Source organism: Rosa chinensis, chromosome 2 (assembly GCF_002994745.2).
Source record: "Rosa chinensis cultivar Old Blush chromosome 2, RchiOBHm-V2, whole genome shotgun sequence".
Lineage (NCBI taxonomy): Eukaryota > Viridiplantae > Streptophyta > Magnoliopsida > Rosales > Rosaceae > Rosa > Rosa chinensis.
Window position 1 is genome coordinate 72,515,509 of NC_037089.1, and position 20,847 is coordinate 72,536,355.

Below are 20,847 nucleotides of genomic sequence, written 5' to 3' on the forward strand. Positions count from 1 at the left end.
GTGGTACGAGGCGCCAAGCCAAAAACATCACTAAACTGCAAACCAACACATCACTCTATCTTCTTCTTCTCCCAAATTTCATTCTATCCAGTATTCCCCACTCCCAAAGTTGAAGCCTTTGAACCAAACAAATGACGAAACTGTCCCCGCCGGCACTCCTAATTTACCAACCTTCTGCTTCACTGCTCTGATAACAATGGAGGCCGGGCGGCTCATGGACATTCCCGAACCTCATACTTGTCCTCGGCGCCACCGCACCCTCTTCTCCTCTTCCTCTTGCCTCCCTCCTTCGCTTAGCGTCAGGTTTCTATCGCCGTAAGTATCACAACCCACTTGCTGTTATTGTTGCTTCTGCTTCTGAATTGCTTTGAATTTTATAGGTTGCTCATGAATTGAGATATATAGTTATATACACACACCTAAAGTTTATGTCTTTATGGAGTTCTTGTGCTTTAGAACTAGGTTTTATTAGCTACTGATATCAGTAATTGGGTTTTGTGTAGCAACTGTTATGAAGTTTGAGTTTTTAGTGAGTTGGGTAGTGTTGTTCATTTTAGGGTTGGTCAGCTTGCAGATATGTTGTACGTTGAAATCGAAATATACCCCCCGAAATCTAACTGCAGAGTGGATTCTGCATTGTTGTGGATTGCAGAATGAACTTGAAATCACACTGACTGACTTAGGCATTGCATTGAATTCGAACCAGTTTTGTCACGACAGTGTGCCCAAAAATCTTAAAACGGTGTAGTTATTATGTCTTTAGTTTCGTATATGATTGATGGAACTTAATGGAATTCGCGGATTATATTCTTTTACATAGTCTTCCTACCCGCTCTTTCTCTCTCAATAGCTTTAATTTAGATTCTTGTATCAAAGCAGGTACATATACCATCACATACCCCTTGGAAATGTGTTCAGATTTTCTCTTTGTACAGCAAAGCAATGCTCTTTGCAAAGAGCTCCTATAAAGTCCATGGAGAAAGGTAACCACGCATCCTGTTTTGACCCTCTGGCGGGTGGCTTTCATATATGTATTGTGTCGCCATATCATTAGCTTCATTACTGGAAATCAAAATGTTAGCTTATAGTGTTTTGCTACTCCAAGTAACAATAAGATAGCTATCTTGATCATATTATGTCTATTCAGATCGATCTTACTGTCTAAATAAGCTGCATGCATTTTGTTTCTTTCCTTGTCTACATTAGCACATATTAATCACAGTTAATTGTATCTTTAGACCTTTACGTCATTCCTTTCAATACTTCGTTCCAATGATAACTCCCCCCTTCCTCCTGAAAATGATATGTGTATAGTGGCCAATTTAGATACTTATGGACTCCCTCTATGGTTAGACAAAGTTATAAAAATGTAAAGAAGAATGAATAATGAGTAAAATAAGTTCCCTCAGATTTCTTAATGCAATTTCTGGTTAGAGCTGTAGCATTTCTAATCTAAATTCTCTTTACCAATCTCTACCTCTTATGAGGGAAAGTTCAGCTCCCTCCACACACACACACATAATAAACAGAATGAATATGTCTCTAGCTTTTACTTGGATAAACCTATAATATCTATGTTTCATATGATGTGATTCCTTAAAAGTGATTAAACTTTCACATCATCCTTTTAAAGGAGTTTCTTTCCTACAATTTAAATTGGCTGATGGATCTAGCACATTCTGGTTTTCCAGGCAAGTCAAATACTTCTCTTAAAGGAATGTGCAATATAGTTTGGACAATCGAGGCTGATCTGGAAGCTGGTCAGTTTTTGTACGTCACTGGGGACCTTTCAGCTCTCGGCTCCTGGGAACCAGAGAACGCTATACTAATGTCTCATGCAGAACATACAAACTTATGGAAGGCTAAACTCAAGGTAATTTTGCCTGGCTGCACATGATTATGTTGGTGAGTGAAGCATGAATTTTTTACATTGCGGAAGCTGTCTCCCCTCGGTCTTTTCCTTTCTAAAATATCCCCTTATGAACTATATGCTAGATTTCCATTATGGTGTCAAACTCAAAACACATAGGAATTTTGATTATAAATTTCTGGATCTACTGACCTCCTTATCCTTTTTATCACAAACAAAGCAAACAACAAAATTAAATGGTACCATTTCTCTTAATAATAGAACCCAAGTAGTTGAAATTCACTTTATATGTAGAACTAAGTAGAGACACTTGTCCAAGAAAAAGAAGAGTTTGAGAGACACAAAGATACTTAGAGTATGATGTTGGTTTTCAATTATTTATTTTATTATGCTGTAAGGTATCAAGTTTTCACCAATATTTGCTTGGCAGATTGCTGGTGGTGTAAATTTCAAGTATAACTATTTCATAAAGAGAGAAGTATGGCCTTCATGTGACATTATTTGGAGACCTGGACCTGAATTCTCTTTGTCAGTACCCCGACCTGTCAACAGTGGAAAACTCGTGGTGAGGGACTCATGGATGAGGACTACGATGTCTCCTATTCATCCATGGGGCTCATTGATAGAAGAGACATATTTTCCAATACAGCCTTTATTCTCAGCTCCAGCTACAGGTAAATTTTCATTTTGATGCCCTAGTATATGCAATCTCCTTACTTGAAATGGTTCTGAACACTCAATGCTTCCAGTTATTTGACAGATGAGGATGAGATTATGAAATACCTTAGAAGTGATATGTTAGAGTCACTGCCCGTCTTAAGTATTCCCATGAAGAAGGGAATGTTAGACTCCGATAGTGAACTTACAGCAAATTCTACACAGAAGGGCTTTATTTCTCATAGTGACATAATAGACCCATTGTTAAGTGATCTTAGGAAGGATAGTGCGTACTCTGATGGTGACCTTGCAGTGAATCCTAGTCAGAGGGTTTCAATTTCTAATAGCTTCTCAACGGAAAGATATCAACCTGTTGAGGAGCCCTGGTTAGTCGAACCACCTCCCTTCTTTCTTGTATCCAAGGATATGAGGGGGTCTGATATGTCAGACAATGGCAACATAGAAGATGGCATTACAAATTTGGATGATACAGGAAACTCTTTGCCTGAAGAAAGCAATAACCTAATTCCCAGGGAACCTGTTTCTACCATTATACTGATTAACTCTTCTATATGTACCATGCAAAGGATAGCTCTACTGGAATATGGGAAACTGGTTGAGCTACTATTGGAACCTGTTAAAAGTACTGTGCAGTGTGATAGCGTTTATCTAGGGGTGGTTACAAAACTTGTCCCCCATATGGGTGGGGCATTTGTAAATATAGGGAATTCTAGACCATCTCTAATGGACATCAAACACAACAGGGAGCCTTTTATATTCCCTCCATTCCGAAGGACAAAGAAAATGGAAGCCAACAGTCATATGTTCGAAGAACACATGACTGCAGATGAAAATGAACGCATGTCACTTGATTTCGAAGTGACTGATGACATCATGGAAATTAGCTCTCAGGACGATTTTGTAAAATCAATGCACAGTGACGATGAGGAGCATGAAATTGAGGATGCATTTGATCTCTCAGATGTTAAGGAACACATGAATGGTAGCATACTTGATTATGGCAAAGTAGAAGCTGATTATCCAGAAGGTGAAACTAGTGCCATTCCTGTTGCCATCAATGGTTCTAGCAATTCTCAAATGTCTCACCCCCAAAATAAGAAGAATGGTGCAAATACTGTCACTCATGAAAATAAGTGGGCCCGAGTTCAGAAGGGCACTAAAGTTGTTGTACAAGTTGTCAAAGAGGGGCTGGGTTCAAAAGGACCCACACTGACTGCTTATCCAAAATTAAAGAGCAGATTCTGGGTATGTTTTTTCTGCACCCTTTGCAGCCTTAGTCTCTGATTATTCTTTTTTTTTCTTTTATATTTTTAACACTTTTGAGTTGCCTGGCTTGCAGATATTGATAACTCGTTGTGATAGAATTGGAATCTCCAAGAAAATCAGTGGTATTGAGCGTACACGATTGAAAGTCATTGCAAAAACTTTGCAGCCTCCAGGTTTTGGTCTGACTGTAAGGACTGTTGCTGCTGGCCATTCTTTAGAGGAACTGCAAAAAGATCTGGAAGGTTTGGTTTTAACTTGGAAGAATATCACGGAGCATGCAAAATCTGCAGCTCTTGCTGCAGATGAAGGTGTGGAAGGAGCCGTTCCTGTTATTCTGCATTGTGCAATGGGTCAGACGCTCTCAGTTGTGCAGGATTATTTTAATGAGACGGTAACTATCTGTCATTTATATCAAAGGCATTATGCTGATTGCTTGTATCATTTTCCATGGTTTTATTTACAATTTACGTCAACCTTTTACAAGAACCTCTGGTAGTCCTATCCCTCTTATCCCTAATAGCACTCTTAATTATGGATACTTCAGGTTGAGAAAATGGTAGTTGACTCTCCAAGGACATATCATGAGGTATGGTACTATCACTAAAAACCCTGTTTGTTTCTGATCTAAATTTTCATTATATTGCTATCAAATACTGATTAATGTTTGCTATGTTTTCCAGGTTACCAATTACCTTCAGGAGATTGCCCCTGATCTTTGTGATCGAGTTGAGCTATACAGTAAAAGAATCCCTCTTTTTGATGAATTCAACATTGAAGAAGAGATCAACAATATGCTCAGTAAAAGGTGAGGGGTAGTCAATATTCCCTAGGTTGATAGTCTCATATTTGCTCCATGATCTCCATACTTGTCTGGAAATAGTCATTCAGAAATGGAGCCTTCAAATGTTGTCAAGGTTCCACACAAATTAGGGTATTATGATGATAGGTTAATGACATAGCTTGCAGCAATCTTTGTCTAGCGTGATGCCACTGAAGTTCATAGATGTTGTGGCCAATAAAGAGGCAATAAAATAATCTTCTTTATTTATTTATTAAATAGTTGACACTGTGAAGCAGTTTCTTGCAGTTATTTTGTTACTTAAAGTTAATGACAGCCTGATAATCAATCTTTAATAACAAAACAGTTGAGTGTTGAATTTAGAATATGAAAAATCCGAATATTACTGAAGGGGGAGCTCAACTGATTTTGAAATCGAAAGATCAGATTATGAGAGCCCAACTTGTCTAGTCTATTGTCCCCTTAATTGTGAACCATTTGTGGACAAATTCTTCAATACTTGCTACAAGATCAAATGCTCTGAACTTAAAAGTAGATTCTCCATATCCTTTTGTCTTTTCGGTGGGGAGACACATACTGGACTTTTTCTTGATTTAAGTTACATCTCTTTTCTTGTGTTATAGGGTTCCACTTGCTAATGGAGGTTCTCTAGTGATTGAGCAAACTGAGGCATTAGTATCTGTTGATGTGAATGGGGGTCATGGGATGTTTGGTCAAGGAACCTCACAGGAGAAAGCTATTCTGGAAGTCAACCTTGCAGCTGCCAAACAGGTATGATTTATGCTGAACTCTTATTACCACATTTGGGCCTTGATTTCCCTGCATGTGTAGATTTTCTTCTGGGTTGTTCTTCTGAGTATCTATGCAACCAGTATCTCATTAATTGGTTACCATAAACAATGCTAAATATCAAATCATTCATTTAGTATCTATTTTATTGATATAAAAACAGAAGGATATGAACATAGAAGGGCTAGTTGTAAGTTTGGTACAAACTTGTCCCGAACCTATTTAAAGAAGCTTACCCCTGTTTATTCTCCAATTAACTACATGCATGCATATAAACAGCGTTGAAGTTGTGTATGACTTTGATACATGGTTTTCTTTTAAAAATTGCTAGGCTCTTATTTGAAAGGTTTAAGATAAATTTTCTATTCTTCCCTCTTTTTCTTTAAGCTTTGCAGTAGTTTTTGATAGAGAATAATGTGTTTCAGATTGCAAGGGAGTTACGACTGAGAGATATTGGGGGCATAATTGTGGTAGATTTCATTGATATGGCCGATGAATGTAAGTCAAAGTTTCTTTCTTTTGTGTGTGCAAATGTGCATGCTTCACATATGCACATATTTTTGCACATCCATGGGACTAATTGTGTACTTAGTTGCTTACTGGACTAGCCTATTATCTTTCAGCTGGATTTTGTTCCAGTTTATGGTTGATATCATAATTTTTCACATTCACTTGTTTAGGCATAAACTATATTCTTTTCTATACACAACACCCCCCCCCCCCCCCCCCCTCTTTTTTTCTTGAACAGAAAGAAGATTTAAAAAAAAAAAAAAGTATCAAGCAGTCATATGGTTGTACCAGTAAAGTATTTGAAGTTAAGTAATAACAAATTATATGTTTTAAGGTTGCTAACTATCTTTTTATCAAACTTCTAAGGTTTTGTTATGTGGTCTTGGGTTCCTTCAAAAAGTACGATTAGGTAGACAGAAGTGAGTTATGGTCCCTTGGGATTGAAAGAAATTCTGAAAACTTCATGTTAATATGAGAAAGAGGGGCCTTCTTAATCAACTCTTCCAAACTTGCTCATCATTTATTGAACTTTACTATTTTATTTATAGATTATTTTTGGCACCATTTTATTTTCAGCAAATAAGAGATTGGTCTACGAAGAAGCTAAGAAGGCTGTTGAGAGAGATAGATCGATGGTTAAAGTCTCTGAACTGTCTAGGCATGGACTCATGGAAATAACGAGAAAGAGAGTATGTTGCACTTTATCGTGATTAACAATTTTCTCTTTGCTATTAAAATAGTTGTGAAATATTTGCAATGAAGGATCCAAATCTCAAATACGTAAGATTTGCTAGGAATTGCTTGAAAGTAGAAATGCTATACCGATCAGCCAACATTCAGAAACTTATATTAAGGACAACTTGAAAATATTCACTAGATTTATTATTTATATATTAACTAAAGTTTGCTGGCACAATGTTTGAGCTCATTGAGTTTTTTGGCTCCATGTTGGACAGGTACGACCTAGTGTGACATTTATGATTAGTGAACCATGTACTTGTTGTCATGCCACTGGGAGAGTAGAAGCCTTAGAGACCTCGTTCTCCAAAATTGAACAAGAAATTTCTCGATTGCTGGTAAGTGCAGGCTTAGACTACTAACGTTTTTTATTCCATCGACCTACAAATCTGAAAGAGAAGCATCAATGCCTTTGGGAAAAACCAGCACATGGAGTTTGGTACAACTTTTAAAGAAACCCTTGAAAGCTTCCTTTATTAATAAACTCCATGGTGGAATTTCAATTTGCAAGCGGTTCATAGCATCTGGCCTGGATAGTAATTTCTTGTAACTTCACTACCGACTTTTTTTTTGCCTCACTAAAGAATCTATTTTTTGAAATTATATTCAGGCAATGATGGAATGGAAACCAGACCCAGAGAACCCAAAATCTTGGCCAAAGTTCATTCTGAGAGTTGACCATCACATGTGTGACTACTTAACTTCTGGGAAAAGGACAAGACTTGCATTGTTGAGTAGTTCCCTCAAAGCTTGGATTCTACTAAAGGTATGTATTCGAAAGTTTAGTTTCTGTTCAAGATTTAGGAATAGTATGACTGATTCTGCTGATGCCATTGTCATGTACTCTGACCTTCTATCTGGTAAGGATGTGCATAAATGAATAATCATCAAAAGTTGCTGAAGTTTTTTTTTGGTCCAACAGTTGCTAAGTTGTTTTGTCCATAGAAACAAATTAATTTGAAATTTATGTTTTGCTTCACCAATCCCAGTAGCAAACAGATACCACACTTCTTAGCTATTGCTTCAAAGCTGATTCATACTGATAAACTTATTTTCTGGTGTTATTCTTCAGGTGGCTAGAGGTTTCACTAGGGGTGCATTTGAGGTAAAACCATTTACAGATGAAAAGGCACACAAAGATCTGCAGCAAGTCACCATTTCAATGATTCGACCTACAGAAGCCAGAAGAACTAACAATCCAGGAAAAAGGGTGACCCTATTTCCGGTAAAGAAATGGAAGGGTGGTGGGAAATGATATTTCCAGGTTGATCTGTTTTTGTTGTGTATACAGAAAGACAAGAACCATTATTTTTTCTAATGTTCTTTATGATTATCACATCATAGGAGGATGTAGAGAAAGAGGAAGGGAAGCTGTAATTTTGTTCAGTTTAGTGCTATTCACCTCATTTTCTTGAATCGGTTCATTCACCCAAATGCACCTTAGATCTACTTGGTTCATATTGTATTGATGCTAGGCCAGTACTTGTGTTGTTGAGAATGCTATATTTCTCAATAAATAGGTAGTGGCATTTAATTGGACTACTATCCATCTACACGACTAGTTCAGGAACTGCTCTACTAAAATTAATCACACAAACTTAACAGTTACTACAAAATGGAAAGTTGGTGTCTACAAGTTGGTCATTGTCCCCAAACCAGGTTAAACCGTGCTTTTGCTGGGAGTACATTACAGATAAGTCATTTGTTGGCGAGTATGTGTCCTCTTTTTCATATTTCTATGAGATAAATTATTTGTGTCCATTTACTTTTATTTTTATTGGAGACTTTTATGAACGAACTATTTTTCGCTAAAAATGTATCTTCTTTATATTTTTATGTGAGATATTTATAACATTTTTTTATGAGATGTTTACTGGTATGTCCCTGTACACAGCATTATTCGTCGGCAAAGACGTATCATCTTTTTTATACTAATATGGTTCTATCGGAGTTTTTTTTTACTACAAATCAGTTATTAGTAAATGAATACTTTTGTGAAGAAAAGTTTAAAAGGCCAACTAGTTGTTGTTCTTCATCATTAGAACTAGACCAAAATAACAATCCTAAAAAGGTCCACAAGAAAGGGCCAAAAAAAAACACAATCATGAAATGGAACTGGGAAGCCAATTCCACGTTAAAAAAAGAAAGCACATGATTGAAGAGATTGACATCAAACAAAACCAAAGTTTAACTTGAGGCTAAAAATTTGAAGTAATTAAATATTACTAGTACATCATGAAAACGTTTACTTAATGCTAGAACTATCAATTAAAATGAAGGCTTACAATTTCTCAATGCAACACAGGAAATAACAAAAAAGTAAACCGTGGATATTTGCAATGCAGCAAATGACAAAGTTCCAGAACACGTGTAGGGATTAGCTAGCTGCGGTGTTGCAAGTGTTCACACCATCCTTGCAATCATTGGTGAGATCATTGAAAGTTTCAATCTGCTTTTTCCCTCTCAAGAACACTTCGGTATCAACTGACACCCTCATGTAACCATCAAAGTCAACTGGAACTCCACTGGTAAGCTTGGTGGTCTCTGAGTACCACTCGCTTTTTTCATCCCAAAGATCCTTGTACTCATCAAGGAAATGAGTGGTATACTTGTCTTTCAAAGGATCAAAGAAAGATGTTTCTGGTTCATTTGTTGCAATGTAGAGGTTCCTGCCATCTTCAACTTTGTCCTTCAGGGTCGCGAGAAGTGAATCAGGTGAAGTATCCTGAGCAAGGTTAGGCCAAAGCTCCTTGTTCTGTGCCTTCTCTCCTCTCTCAATATGCACAGAGTCATAATCCCAGTTCAATCTTGATGCAATTGCAGACACTATATCCATCAACCTTTTCGATTTCCATATTAAATGCCATGGTCGTTGAATGACAGATTCTGTCTCCCCTTCACACACCCTATACCAATAATTGTCTGGTTCCACAGAGGCAAACTTTCTCATAATCAAAGAATCCTTCACGTATTGAAGTTTCATAGGTGTGACCTGAAAATTTTCCACAAGATGAAGGCTCAGCCCATCTTTCTTCTGCCATTTATCCCAGTCAGTCCAAAACTGTACCTGGTCCAATACAGATGCTGACTCACTTAAATGCTCGAAATCAAAGTAAAACCTGAAATCTTTCCCTTCCTCATCTTGATTTGATTTAGTGTAAATGGACGAGAGACAAATACTCAAATCCATAACCAAAGTCCGGTTCAGGTATTGAGCTTCACCTAAAGCACACAAAAAACTCCACAAGTATTGGTTCATGCTCTTGCACCTGTCTCCACCACCCACATAAATCAAGTACTTACCATGGCTAAATGAACCCTCAGATTCCACCACCGGAAGATTATCATTCACCTGTTCCCCATAAACTGGGAATATCTTCCCCTCTTCTTGCTTCCCACCCGTCTTCTGAACCCCGTGTCTCTGATTCCTCTTCTTCTTCCTAGCATTTACTCCTGTATGGTATTCTCCAATATCAGCCACACTCAGACTACAATTAGACCTCAAAATACTAAACCTCCTATAGTCCTTGTACAACGAAGCAGTCTTCCCTTCCTTAGGCCTATACCTCCAAGCCATATCACAAGTGGTATCATTCTCACCCCGAACTGCTTTCCCAAATTTGTAAAAATGTATATCCTTAAACTTTTCTATAGCAGCAGTCATCATCAAATGGAACACCTCGGTGTCCCTGCAATCAATGGGACCCTCACAATCGGAGCCGGGCAGCACTTCAGCCTCTCTAGCCTCTTCCACCGCCACGGTCGCAGCCGACTTCAAGTCAGCAACATCGGTTGCATTGATGAAGCTCTCAAACTCGGTTTGATTGGGAGCCAGGAAATTCTCACCGGTCTTGGCCTCAGTGTCATCGGATTTGAAAGTGGCATTGGATTTGGATGTGAGGAAACTGCTGATCTTGGTTGATGGGTGAAACAAAGGGTCTTCAGGTTCATAAGTGGCGGCAATAATGGTGAAGATTAGTACCCCAAACACGAAAAACGTGAAGCACAGGTTTCCGATCAAAGCAACCGCATTGGGGCCCAGATTCTCAGGCCGGAAGTTTCCGGTTCTGGAAAATGTGGACCGACCCAGCATTGTTTGACACCTAAAGCTTACGCTAGAGCCACTCAAATCTAGTATATAGCAGAAAACACAAACACCCAGATACACAAAAACGATAAAGATGAGATCTTTTTTTTTTGGTTACAGATAAAGATGAGATCTTTATTCACCCAAAAACCCCGAGAATGTTAAAGATGAGATCTTTATTCGATTTGGTTTGTTTATTTTCAGATCCTGAAACTAATACGGAGTGGGTTTAGCAAGATCTGTGAATTGAAGGGAAAAAGGTGAAGACTTTGAGAGGAATTACCTTACGTGATTCACATGAAGATCAAGCAAAACCAGGAAGAAGAAAAAGCTTCATCACCACCACCGCCTTTGAGTCTTTTGAGTATGAGAGAGTGTGAGCTGGGGAAGGCTACTAGATTTCTCATTAGTCTCCGGATTTGCATAAGTCAAAAGATTGATGGTGATGATTAAATTGAATCCTAGACTGAGGAAGGGGAGTGTCTGCTGTGATGTCTCCACGTGGAGGAGAAAGAACACGTGGAAGAAGATGGCAGCTTTTGAGCCTCTGGTTTTGGTTTTAGTATGACTGATGAGTGAAAATACTATATAAAAGCTTGAGGCTTTACTAGTTCTGTGTGTATTTAAGGACGGTGACAGCCAGACACACCGACAGTGGCAAAGATGTAAATAACAGACATCTCAGTTACTTAAATATTGATTAGGTTAGGAAACTCAGAGAGTAAAGAGACTATTACTTGTGCCCATAAATACCAATGTGATGTTGGTGATGGATAAGGTTTATGTGGTACCACTGTCTTCCAAATTTGGGGTCACTAGCTGTAAAAACAAGGTCTTCTCAGAGTTATACACATGTAATCAGAAGAAATCTGCAGTAAAAATAGCCGAGTGAAATTTGTATATACATGACCGAAGTTGAGATTTACAAGTACAATGCATCCACAATGCCACTTGTTAACACCTACTCTAAACCAACATGTCAACTCCAGTGATTCCTAACTACTTCTGGAGAGTGATTTAGCTGAGTTGAGAGTCTATCCGCCCAAACAAATACATAGAGATACAGATTAAAACTCTATACCAGGTTTTTTTTTTTTTTTTTTTTTGTGAACCGAAAGCATCATGTAGACTGAATATTAGAAGGTGTACAAGACGCGGCTCTCTGCTGAATGCGACTCATGCTGTGCTCCATGCTTCGTTTAACCATATCTTCCAGTAACCTCTTTGCGGTTTCAGCAGCTTTATCAGCTCCATCGACCCTCGTGGCAATGTCGTATACGATTCTCTCCAGAACTGACGACGCCAAATGCTTTTCCTGGGGAGAATCTCTCAGCAAATCCAGAAGTATACGAGCTTTCTCCCGAGCTTCAGCTGTGCCATCTACAGTCAACCGCAGAAGGCCCGGGACTGCACCTTCTTTAAGAATGAGTTCCCGGTATTTATCTCGACAGCTCTCACATAGAGTGAGCAAAGCTCCAACAGCATGTTCTGTGCTGACAATGGATCCATCTTCAACAGTCTCTACTAAGGTTAAGATCCCACCCTCTAAGTTTGAGATTGCAACGCGCCCTTCTTCTGAGTTGGATAGGATTTCGAGAAGGGCAGAAGTTTTTTCAGCAAACTTGGAATACTTTTTGCATTCTTTGAGGAGGTTTATAAGAGGAGGAACAGCTGTAGCATCAAGAATTGGAGTCGCATTGTCTTTGCAGGAAGAGAGGTTGTGTAGGGCAGTCACGGCATCAACCTTTCCTTGAACACTTCCGGAGCTGAGGATCTGAACAAGGAGCGGTGCAGCTCCAGAAGCCGCAATAATTGGCTTGTTCAATGCAACAGCTGACAGTGTTAAGATTGCTGCAGTGGCTAAATCCCTTAAGCTACCATTTTGGAACTTGAGGAGCTCAACAAGAGGAGGAACAGCTCCAGCTGTCACAATCTTGACTTTGTTTCTGATAACACCAAACACGGACCCAATGAGACATACTGACACCAGTCAAATATTATACTACTACAACCCAATACCTAATATGGAAAAGAATTGCAGAAATAGAGAGCAGTTAAAATTTATATATAATAATGCAACCACAGCTATCACTCTGTGCATTCACATGATCCACAGATATGGAAAAAATCCTCAAATTACAGGGACAAAAAGGACTGGGGACTCAGTTTTAGATCAGAATGCTTTTGCACCGTTAAGAAAGGAACAATATAGTCTGACATTTTCCCCAGTTTTAACAGCACAGTACAAATAATTTAAACTTGGAGAAACAAGTGGTATCCATTATCCATCTTATAGATATTTAATCCATATCTAGAATGCAAAACAAGCAAATATGATTAAACTAAAAACTGAACTCCATAGCCTCACCCTTCAGTCAGATACTTTTCCTAAGAAATTCAAGAGAGCAAAATTCTACAAAATATGTCAAGGCTGGGACTTTCCATCCATTTGTAGCAAATATAACAAATCTCCCATCAGAAAACTAAGATCCAGTTGGATCTTCCCATGAATCAGTACCAGTAAAAGAAAGGTAGTTAAAGGAAAAAGCGCTCTCTTTCTCAAGTATTCAGCAAATATAACACCCTCACTCAAGAATTTTCTTTCTTCTTCTTCTTTTGATAACCACCATGAGTTAGAATTTTCACTAGATTGAACCAAAAGAAGCCAACTCTTCCCTTCAAGTTACAATTTGTTCAGTACCAATAACCCCCCCCCCCCAAGCCACAAAGAAGAACTCACAGATTATAACAAAAATAATCATTTCAACTCCAGAAACTAAATGAAATAGAACACCAAATAAAAAACCACCCCATACCCTCCAATTGGTAGCTAACTTGCTAAGAAATGTAAGAAATTCTACTACAAATTTTTGCTATTAACCTCTAAAACAAAGCCCCAACATCACTAATTTCATTCTTAATGAACAAAAACACAATCCCAGAAGCACCAAAAGCTTCAATCTTTCACTTTTAGCCACAAAATCAGTATAAACCCAACAAAACCCATCATCCAAATTAGCATAAACTAGTCTCAAACAGCTCTATTAGTGATTTAAACACATAGAAATCTAAAAAAAAAAAAAAAAAAAAAAAAGAAGGCAAAAGATGAAGAAGCTATACCGGTCATTGCGAACAGCGAGGTTGAGAAGAGCTAGAAGAGAAGCCTGGCGAGCATCTGGGTTAGGAGAGACCAGCATAGTCACCAAAGGTGGAATCACACCTGAAGCTCCCAACTTTAATCGAGTCTTGGCCGCAGAAGAAGAAGAGGAGGAGGAGGAAGAAGAAGACTTCCTGACCAAGTTTCTGATGTCTCTGGCGGCTTCAATTTTGGCCTCAAGATCACCATTGATGAGCTTGGATGAGATTTCGAGTATTAGGGTTTGCTTCCTTTGGCTCCATGACTCTGAAATTTCATGTCTTTCTTCTTCTTCTTCTTCTTCCACACCTACAGTGCTCTGCTCCTCTTGCCCCATTTCTCTCTCCTTCTCCCTCTCTCACTCTCTTGGTCTTTTTATGCTTTTTATAAGAGGTTTGTAATAAATAATTTTTTTATTCTCTATTTATTTTGGAATTATGTTTTTCATTCACCGGAAAATGCACAGTTCCTACGGTTGCTTCAGTTGGTATGGGTGTGTCTATGGTCGAGACGCAATTCAAGTTTGATCATTGCTACTAGCATTCTTGCGTTGGATCACGCGATCTGTAAATAACCTGTGAAAATCCATACTTGGGGACTGTGGTAACAGGTACGTGTTCCACTTCACGAATAAGGTTGTAGGTTTGTTTTGGTGCGGAGGTGTAAAATAACCTTCCTCCCTCCAAACTTTTGTTCACAAAAAAAAAAAGCACAATTTCTACAACAATCAAAAGTCAGTAAGGCTGTCAATGGATCGTGTCGGGTTGGGTTCATGTCGGGTCAATGTATTTATCATGTCACAAGATACAAATTCAAACCCAACTCATTTAATAATCGTGTCAAAAATTTAAACTCAAACCCAACCTATTTATTAAACGGGTTACATGTTTCCAACCTGCTTAACCCATTTAATAAATAGGTCGTGTCGTGTTAGACAAAATGACCAATTTAAGGGTTAACAATGCGACCCATTTAATTAAAAAAATACAAAAATTAATTAAATTCACTAAAAACTCCACAAGACGAATAATATAAATAATTATATGTATTTCATAACTAATCAAATCCAATAATTATAAAGCAAAATATTTCAAATTGTCTAATCCTATGATCAAATACTCCTAACATCCACTATTTCAAGAATAAATATAGCATAATCGGGTTATACGGGTTATACGGGTTCACTTCGTGTTGGCGGGTTGACCCGTGGTCGCTCCATTTATTAAATGGGTCATGGCGGGTTGACCCACGGCTGACCCGCTTTAGTCGTGCGGGTTCAACCCGCTTTATTTCGTGTGGGTTTCGAGACATGTCTAAACTGACAACCCTAAGCAAAACCAAGAGAGTCTAACCAAAAATGGAAAACTCCATGAATAATAATCTTCCAAAAAAATAAAAGTATGGATGCATAAACTCAATTGTGTAGTGTGGGTGTGACCAATTGTTTATATGAGAACTTGCGAAAATGTTTACCTGGTCAGTTATTGATCAAGAATGTAATGCTCAACCACCCTTGGATGTAAATCCAATTACATCCAAGGACAGAGAGAATTATTATTAAGTTGAGGTGTTTTGTTTTCCACTCTTGGATGTAAATCTAAGGGTTGTTGAGCATAAATTCTTTGGTCAGCAATTGACCAGGTGAACACCACTGTGAGAACTTGTGAATGATCCACGCATTCATAATTAGCAAAGCATTCAATGAGTTTGCTTATACGACAGTGTACTTCAGTTGGAAGTCAAGATCTTTTTGTAGAAAAGCAATTGGTTGCGATTTGACTTTTTGAGTGTCCACGATGCATAATGATTTGAGCCAAGTTTTTTTTTTTTTTTAATTACAGTTATTCACAATTTATTTATATATAGAAATGAGTTTGATGTCTTTTGATCACATTGTGTAAAAAAAATTCAATGAGATGATGAGAATAGTGTATTAGGTGAAGAGTTATTTAAAGAATGTTAAAAGTTCCCTTGCGTTGTACATCATCTACATATGCAATATGTAATGTTTAGCTTTTATTGGTGCAGAGTTCTCTTCAATGTTTTGCTTAAAACGAACAGTAAAGAAGTATAGGTTTGTTAAGTTGTTTTACAATTCAATTGAGATCTTTTTGTGGCTATTTACACTCTTATAACGTAATGGCTTATTTTTTTACTTAAATTAGCCATTTGAAACACAATTTAAGACAATTCTCCTTAATTCCGTTCAGGACTTCCCATTTATAACTGTAAGACTAATACCACCAAACCAAATAGTATTAGACTATTCTCACTTTAATTGTTCTAGACTGAATAAATAGACTCATATTATATTTTAAATAGAAAAAACAAATTAGGTTAAAGAAATAGTTTGAATAGCAATTTCATGCTTAAAAACAAATCTTCAAAATAGAACATTCAAGTCCTTAGATCACACTGCAACTTGAGTCCAACAATGTGGCCAGCTAACTACTTTTGATAGTTAAAATGGTTTTCTTTCAAAGGGAACCATTCAAAAGAATAGGGCTTCCCTTAATTTCCAAATTTCTTACCAAGACTAATTTCATAAAATAAAATATAAAAAATTAGGTCGCGGTCTGCAAAGTATTCGATGGTCTCAAGAATATATAGAGGGAAAACAAACACCCAAGTCAGGACAACCACAAACCATCAAAGTTGTACCATAAAGAAATACCTACAAATTCTTGTTCATTTCGGAAAACTAAAACAAAACAAACAAAGTTGTTTCATCTACTAGTTCTTGTCAAAGAATTCATCATCCAGAATAGTATTTATTTGGTCCATTTTGTTTTATATAAACTAATCATTTTCATAAAATCTAAACAATGCACACCAACCCTTAAAGGTTAGCCATCACAGCAGCCTAGTTTTTTCTGTTTCTTTTAGGACTTTCTTTGATGACACCATGGGTTGGCTTGTAATCCAATGCAGTCAAAATATCAGTTGATGCTACTAACAAGGAAATCCATTGTGGAAAGAAGCATCATTTGAGATTATACATTTTTGTTATACCTATTAACCACATATTACATTACTAGATTCCCAAATGACTCTTCCTGTTTAGAGATTAGCATATACTAAGATTAATTGCAAGTAAACATGTTCAAATTATGTTGGAAAGTCTGCGATTTTGATAGACATATATATTGTCATATATAGTCAGGTAGTTGATGCTATCAATCTGTTATAGGATCGTCAGACAGTTCTACTATGTTTGTCATGAAGAAATTCTCTTGTCATGTAAACATACTGCAAATCAGTTCTTTACATGCATTATAACCGACCTATTTTTGACAGCTTAAGTTTTTGGTGACCATTTTATCTAATGGGACACCAAAACCCGGTTTGAACATTTTTATCTGAAAGTCGACCGAGTACAATTCTTCATTCATTTGGCCCTCTTAAAACTTGTCAAAAGCCCATTTCAAAACTTGTCAAAAGCATATTCATTCAAATGTTTTTACCCCTAGACAGAAGCGCAAGTTCTTGATTAGCTCATCCCGCTGTCCTTCCTGGTGTCGTAGTTGGTGTTCATCGTCGTCCGGGTGGGGTGTTGTTGAACCTGTCTCTTTCTTTTGTTTGATTTTTCTTGTTTCTATCTCTATTGGTAATTCCTTTCTCAGATCCAATTCCCCTACAAAAGAGTTAATTGATTATAGGTCCATTTCCACCCTACAATATTGGATGCAGTCCACTAACAAAATTTTTACTATTTGCGGTCCACCCAATCAGCCTACTAGCCAGGGAAGCAAATTCTTTACCTATGTTTATACAGCAATTTACAGAGCATGCCATTTTAATTTAGGGATTTATAAGGTATCCAAAAACTGGGAAAGAGGATTTCACGCCATCTCCCTTCTTCCTAACGTCCGGCCACCCCACTGATCATCAATGTAAACTATCTCCGTCGTAATTGCAAGCCACCGTTATGATTTCAATTTCGGAGAAGAGATTACGGGACAATAATTACTTAGTCGGTTTACGTTTCGAAATCAATTTGACGATGGCCGCAGAACAAATTACTGAGTCTGTACAATTGAACTGTGCCGTGCTAGATCTCAACGAGATGGTCTTCTCTCCAAGCCAACAAATTCCATTTGACAACAGTTGAGCCCAGCAAAAAGCAGGGTGGTTCAGTAATAGTACTAGTCTTGGTGCTCTTGGTTGCATCTCTTGGATGGAGTATGAATTTTGACCAATGAACCCTACTCTGTATATGTAGTTAGATTCAGGAGGTTCGCAGCACCAGTCCCAAACCAAAGCCAACTTTTGGTCGTCGCCGTGCATTCACTAATAGAAAATTGGCTAATAGACACCCTCCTTTCAGTCCTTTGGATACACTTTACTACCTGCGCTATTTGAGTAGAGCAAATAACACCCTTTTATATTTTTAGTATTATTTGCTCTATGGGTACTAATAACCGTGAAAAAACAAAAAGGGTCATTGATCCAAAGCACCAAAATGAACAAAAATGATCCTACTTACTCCAACAACAGATTTTTATTAGCAGCTACACAATTTAACATAAAAATACAATTTTACCCTCAATCAAATTAATAAACTACCCATATGCCATCTTTCTATCTATCTATCTATCTCTAAACTACCCATATGCCATCTTTCTATCTATCTATCTCTCTCTCTCTCTCTCTCTCTCTCAAATTTGCAGGAGTGTTGGTGCAAGCATTGAGGCCCCGGCGAGCCGATTTACACTTCATCGACGACGAGACTGGACCCAGCTTCATCGGTGACAACGAATCAGACCTCAACTTCCGCTTCTGAGGACCCATATGCCATCTTTCTATGTACCTATCTATCTATCTATCTATCTATCTATCTATCTATCTCTCTCTCTCTCTCTCTCTCTCTCTCTCTCTCTCTCTCTCAAATTTGCAGGAGTGTTGGTGCAAGCATTGAGGCCCCGACGAGCCGATTTACACTTCATCGACGACGAGACTGGACCCAGCTTCATCGGTGACAACGAATCGGACCTCAACTTCCGCTTCTGAGGAGCCAAATCACCGCTGGATCAGACTACCTCCTCGAGGCTCGACAATGCTTTCCGATTCGACCTCAACGCTGCATCTGAGAAACTGGAGTAGAGGACGCCCTTACAACAGTGGCCAAGGAGAGGTTTGATCCTCTGTGATTTCAAGGCGACGAAGGAGCGAGAGTGAGGCTGGGGACGTGGCAGGTGGGGATTGATCATAGAGGGAGATGATAAGCGGAGGGCCGAGGAGGGGCGACCTGCTGTGGCGCCGACGGGAAGAAGCCAGAGCGAGCTGTGGTGGCACGTCTTCACGACTTCACAAAAGGGAGAGGATGTGTGGGTGCCCAGAACATTTTCTGGGTGCCCAAATCAGATTTTTTTTTCTATTTTTTTTCTTTAAGTAATGGGACATAAGGAAAGAAAAAAAAAAGAGTTTTGAACGTCTATTGGGGGCAATAGACGTTTTGAATTGAGATAATCTCTTTGTTTTTTTCTTTAATCAAAGTTTTATTTATCTAATTTTAGGAAGATTAGTTCCAATTCCAATGACCGAAAGTTCTATTGAGGGGCAATAGACGTCTATGAGGGGGCAATAGAGGTTTTCAGAAAATTCCTGTGGGTGGAGGTCGGTGACCGGATTCCGGCGACCGGTGACGGGACTCTGGTGAAAGTTGGTTGAAATCCAATGAAAGTTGGCCAGATTCTGACGACTGGTGACCGGCTCCGGCGAAGTCTCGTATGGTTTCTCGCTCTCTCTCTAAATTTAAAAAAAAAAAAAAAAAAACTTAATGGAGTATTAGAAAAGATCTCCTTAGAGTGTTTTGGGTAAGAGGGAATTAAAAAAAAACTTAATGGGGTAAGTGGAAAAAAATCCCTAGAAATGGAGTAAATGGACAAAAGCCCAAACAAAAAATATAATCAACAAAATAATCTAGTACACTTATTAAAAACAAAAATATGTATTCATTGCTAAATAAAAGACTAAATTAATGTATTATATTAAGAGCATTTTTAGCAATGCTAGCTATTTTTGAGTTAAATTTTAGCCAAAGTAGCTAAAAAGTCATTTTGGCTAGCCGCTTTAAAATTACTTCTATATCAGTGCTCTATATTTTAGTTAATTTTGAATTTATAATATTTTTTAAATGAAGATTGAATAGTTTAAATGTATTTATAAATTACATAAAATAACTCAAAAGACATGTATTAAATTATAGAGAGCCTCATCTCACTCTCTATATTTATGAGCGAGATAGCTAAAAGTTATAACGGAGAGCCACTTAGAACATCTTTAGCAGACTCTCTATTTTGGCTCATTAGCTATTTTGGAGAGCATGTTTAGCTTTTTATCTATTTTAGTAGCTGCACCAGACTCCTAAGTGACTCTCTATTATAACTTTTAGCTATCTCGCTCTTAAATATAGAGAGCGAGATGAGAGGCTCTCTATAATGCAAAACATTCATTTTAAGTTATTTTATGTAATTTATAAATACATTTAAACTATTTAATCTTCATTTAAAAAATAATATAAATTCAAAACTAGCTAAAATATAGAGTATTGATGCAGACGTAATTCTAAAGTGGCTAGCTAAAATGACTTTTTAGCCAAAATTTGACTAAAAATGACTAGCATTACTAAAGATGCTCTTAGGAATCTGGCGCAGCTGTTAAAATAGATAAAAAGCTATACATGCTCTCTAAAATAGCTAAAGAGCTAAAATAGAGAGTCTTCTAAAGACGCTAATATTCAGATAAGTATTTTTTTTTTTTTTAATAAAGGGCTGGTGTGGCGATCCTCAAGCAAGTATCTTATATATGTATAATGCATACGGTTAAAGGTATGAACTAACATTATCTAACTATTTATTTGCATTTAACATATTTAAATTTACAAATTAATCATCCCTTCCTTGCAGCCATATTGCACAAAATTATATATTTTTAATTTTTTTCTATTTAAAATATTATTAGAGCTTTTTATA

At 37.6% G+C, this 20,847-nt stretch overlaps 3 protein-coding genes across 7 annotated transcripts; 1 reads left to right on the forward strand and 2 right to left on the reverse strand.

Annotated features, from left to right (window-relative positions):
• Window positions 1-4: 4 nt before the first annotated feature.
• Window positions 5-8,129, forward strand: LOC112188188 (ribonuclease E/G-like protein, chloroplastic). Of its 5 annotated transcripts, XM_024327254.2 has the most exons (15): window positions 8-315; window positions 653-742; window positions 880-983; window positions 1,692-1,873; window positions 2,301-2,544; window positions 2,631-3,793; window positions 3,888-4,205; window positions 4,359-4,400; window positions 4,495-4,619; window positions 5,237-5,384; window positions 5,828-5,900; window positions 6,489-6,601; window positions 6,869-6,988; window positions 7,261-7,416; window positions 7,723-8,129. In XM_024327254.2, the coding sequence occupies exons 3-15, from the start codon at window positions 974-976 to the stop codon at window positions 7,903-7,905; spliced, it is 2,877 nt and encodes a 958-aa protein (XP_024183022.1). In that variant the 5' UTR covers window positions 8-315; window positions 653-742; window positions 880-973; the 3' UTR covers window positions 7,906-8,129. The 5 variants fall into 5 exon arrangements, with proteins under 5 accessions (XP_040370898.1, XP_040370897.1, XP_024183022.1 ...); XM_040514963.1 differs by lacking the exon at window positions 653-742 and having other exon boundaries at window positions 7-315; window positions 862-983; XM_024327253.2 differs by lacking the exon at window positions 653-742.
• A 691-nt stretch (window positions 8,130-8,820) lies between these two features.
• Window positions 8,821-11,284, reverse strand: LOC112185958. The gene is made up of 2 exons (XM_024324297.2): window positions 11,021-11,284; window positions 8,821-10,781 (listed from the first exon to the last, which is right to left on the reverse strand). Exon 2 carries the CDS (start codon window positions 10,741-10,743, stop codon window positions 9,028-9,030), a length of 1,716 nt encoding a protein of 571 aa, XP_024180065.1. The 5' UTR covers window positions 10,744-10,781; window positions 11,021-11,284; the 3' UTR covers window positions 8,821-9,027.
• A 308-nt stretch (window positions 11,285-11,592) lies between these two features.
• On the reverse strand, window positions 11,593-14,257 carry LOC112185959 (U-box domain-containing protein 4). The gene is made up of 2 exons (XM_024324298.2): window positions 13,858-14,257; window positions 11,593-12,683 (listed from the first exon to the last, which is right to left on the reverse strand). The coding sequence occupies exons 1-2, from the start codon at window positions 14,208-14,210 to the stop codon at window positions 11,858-11,860; spliced, it is 1,179 nt and encodes a 392-aa protein (XP_024180066.1). The 5' UTR covers window positions 14,211-14,257; the 3' UTR covers window positions 11,593-11,857.
• Window positions 14,258-20,847: the final 6,590 nt, after the last annotated feature.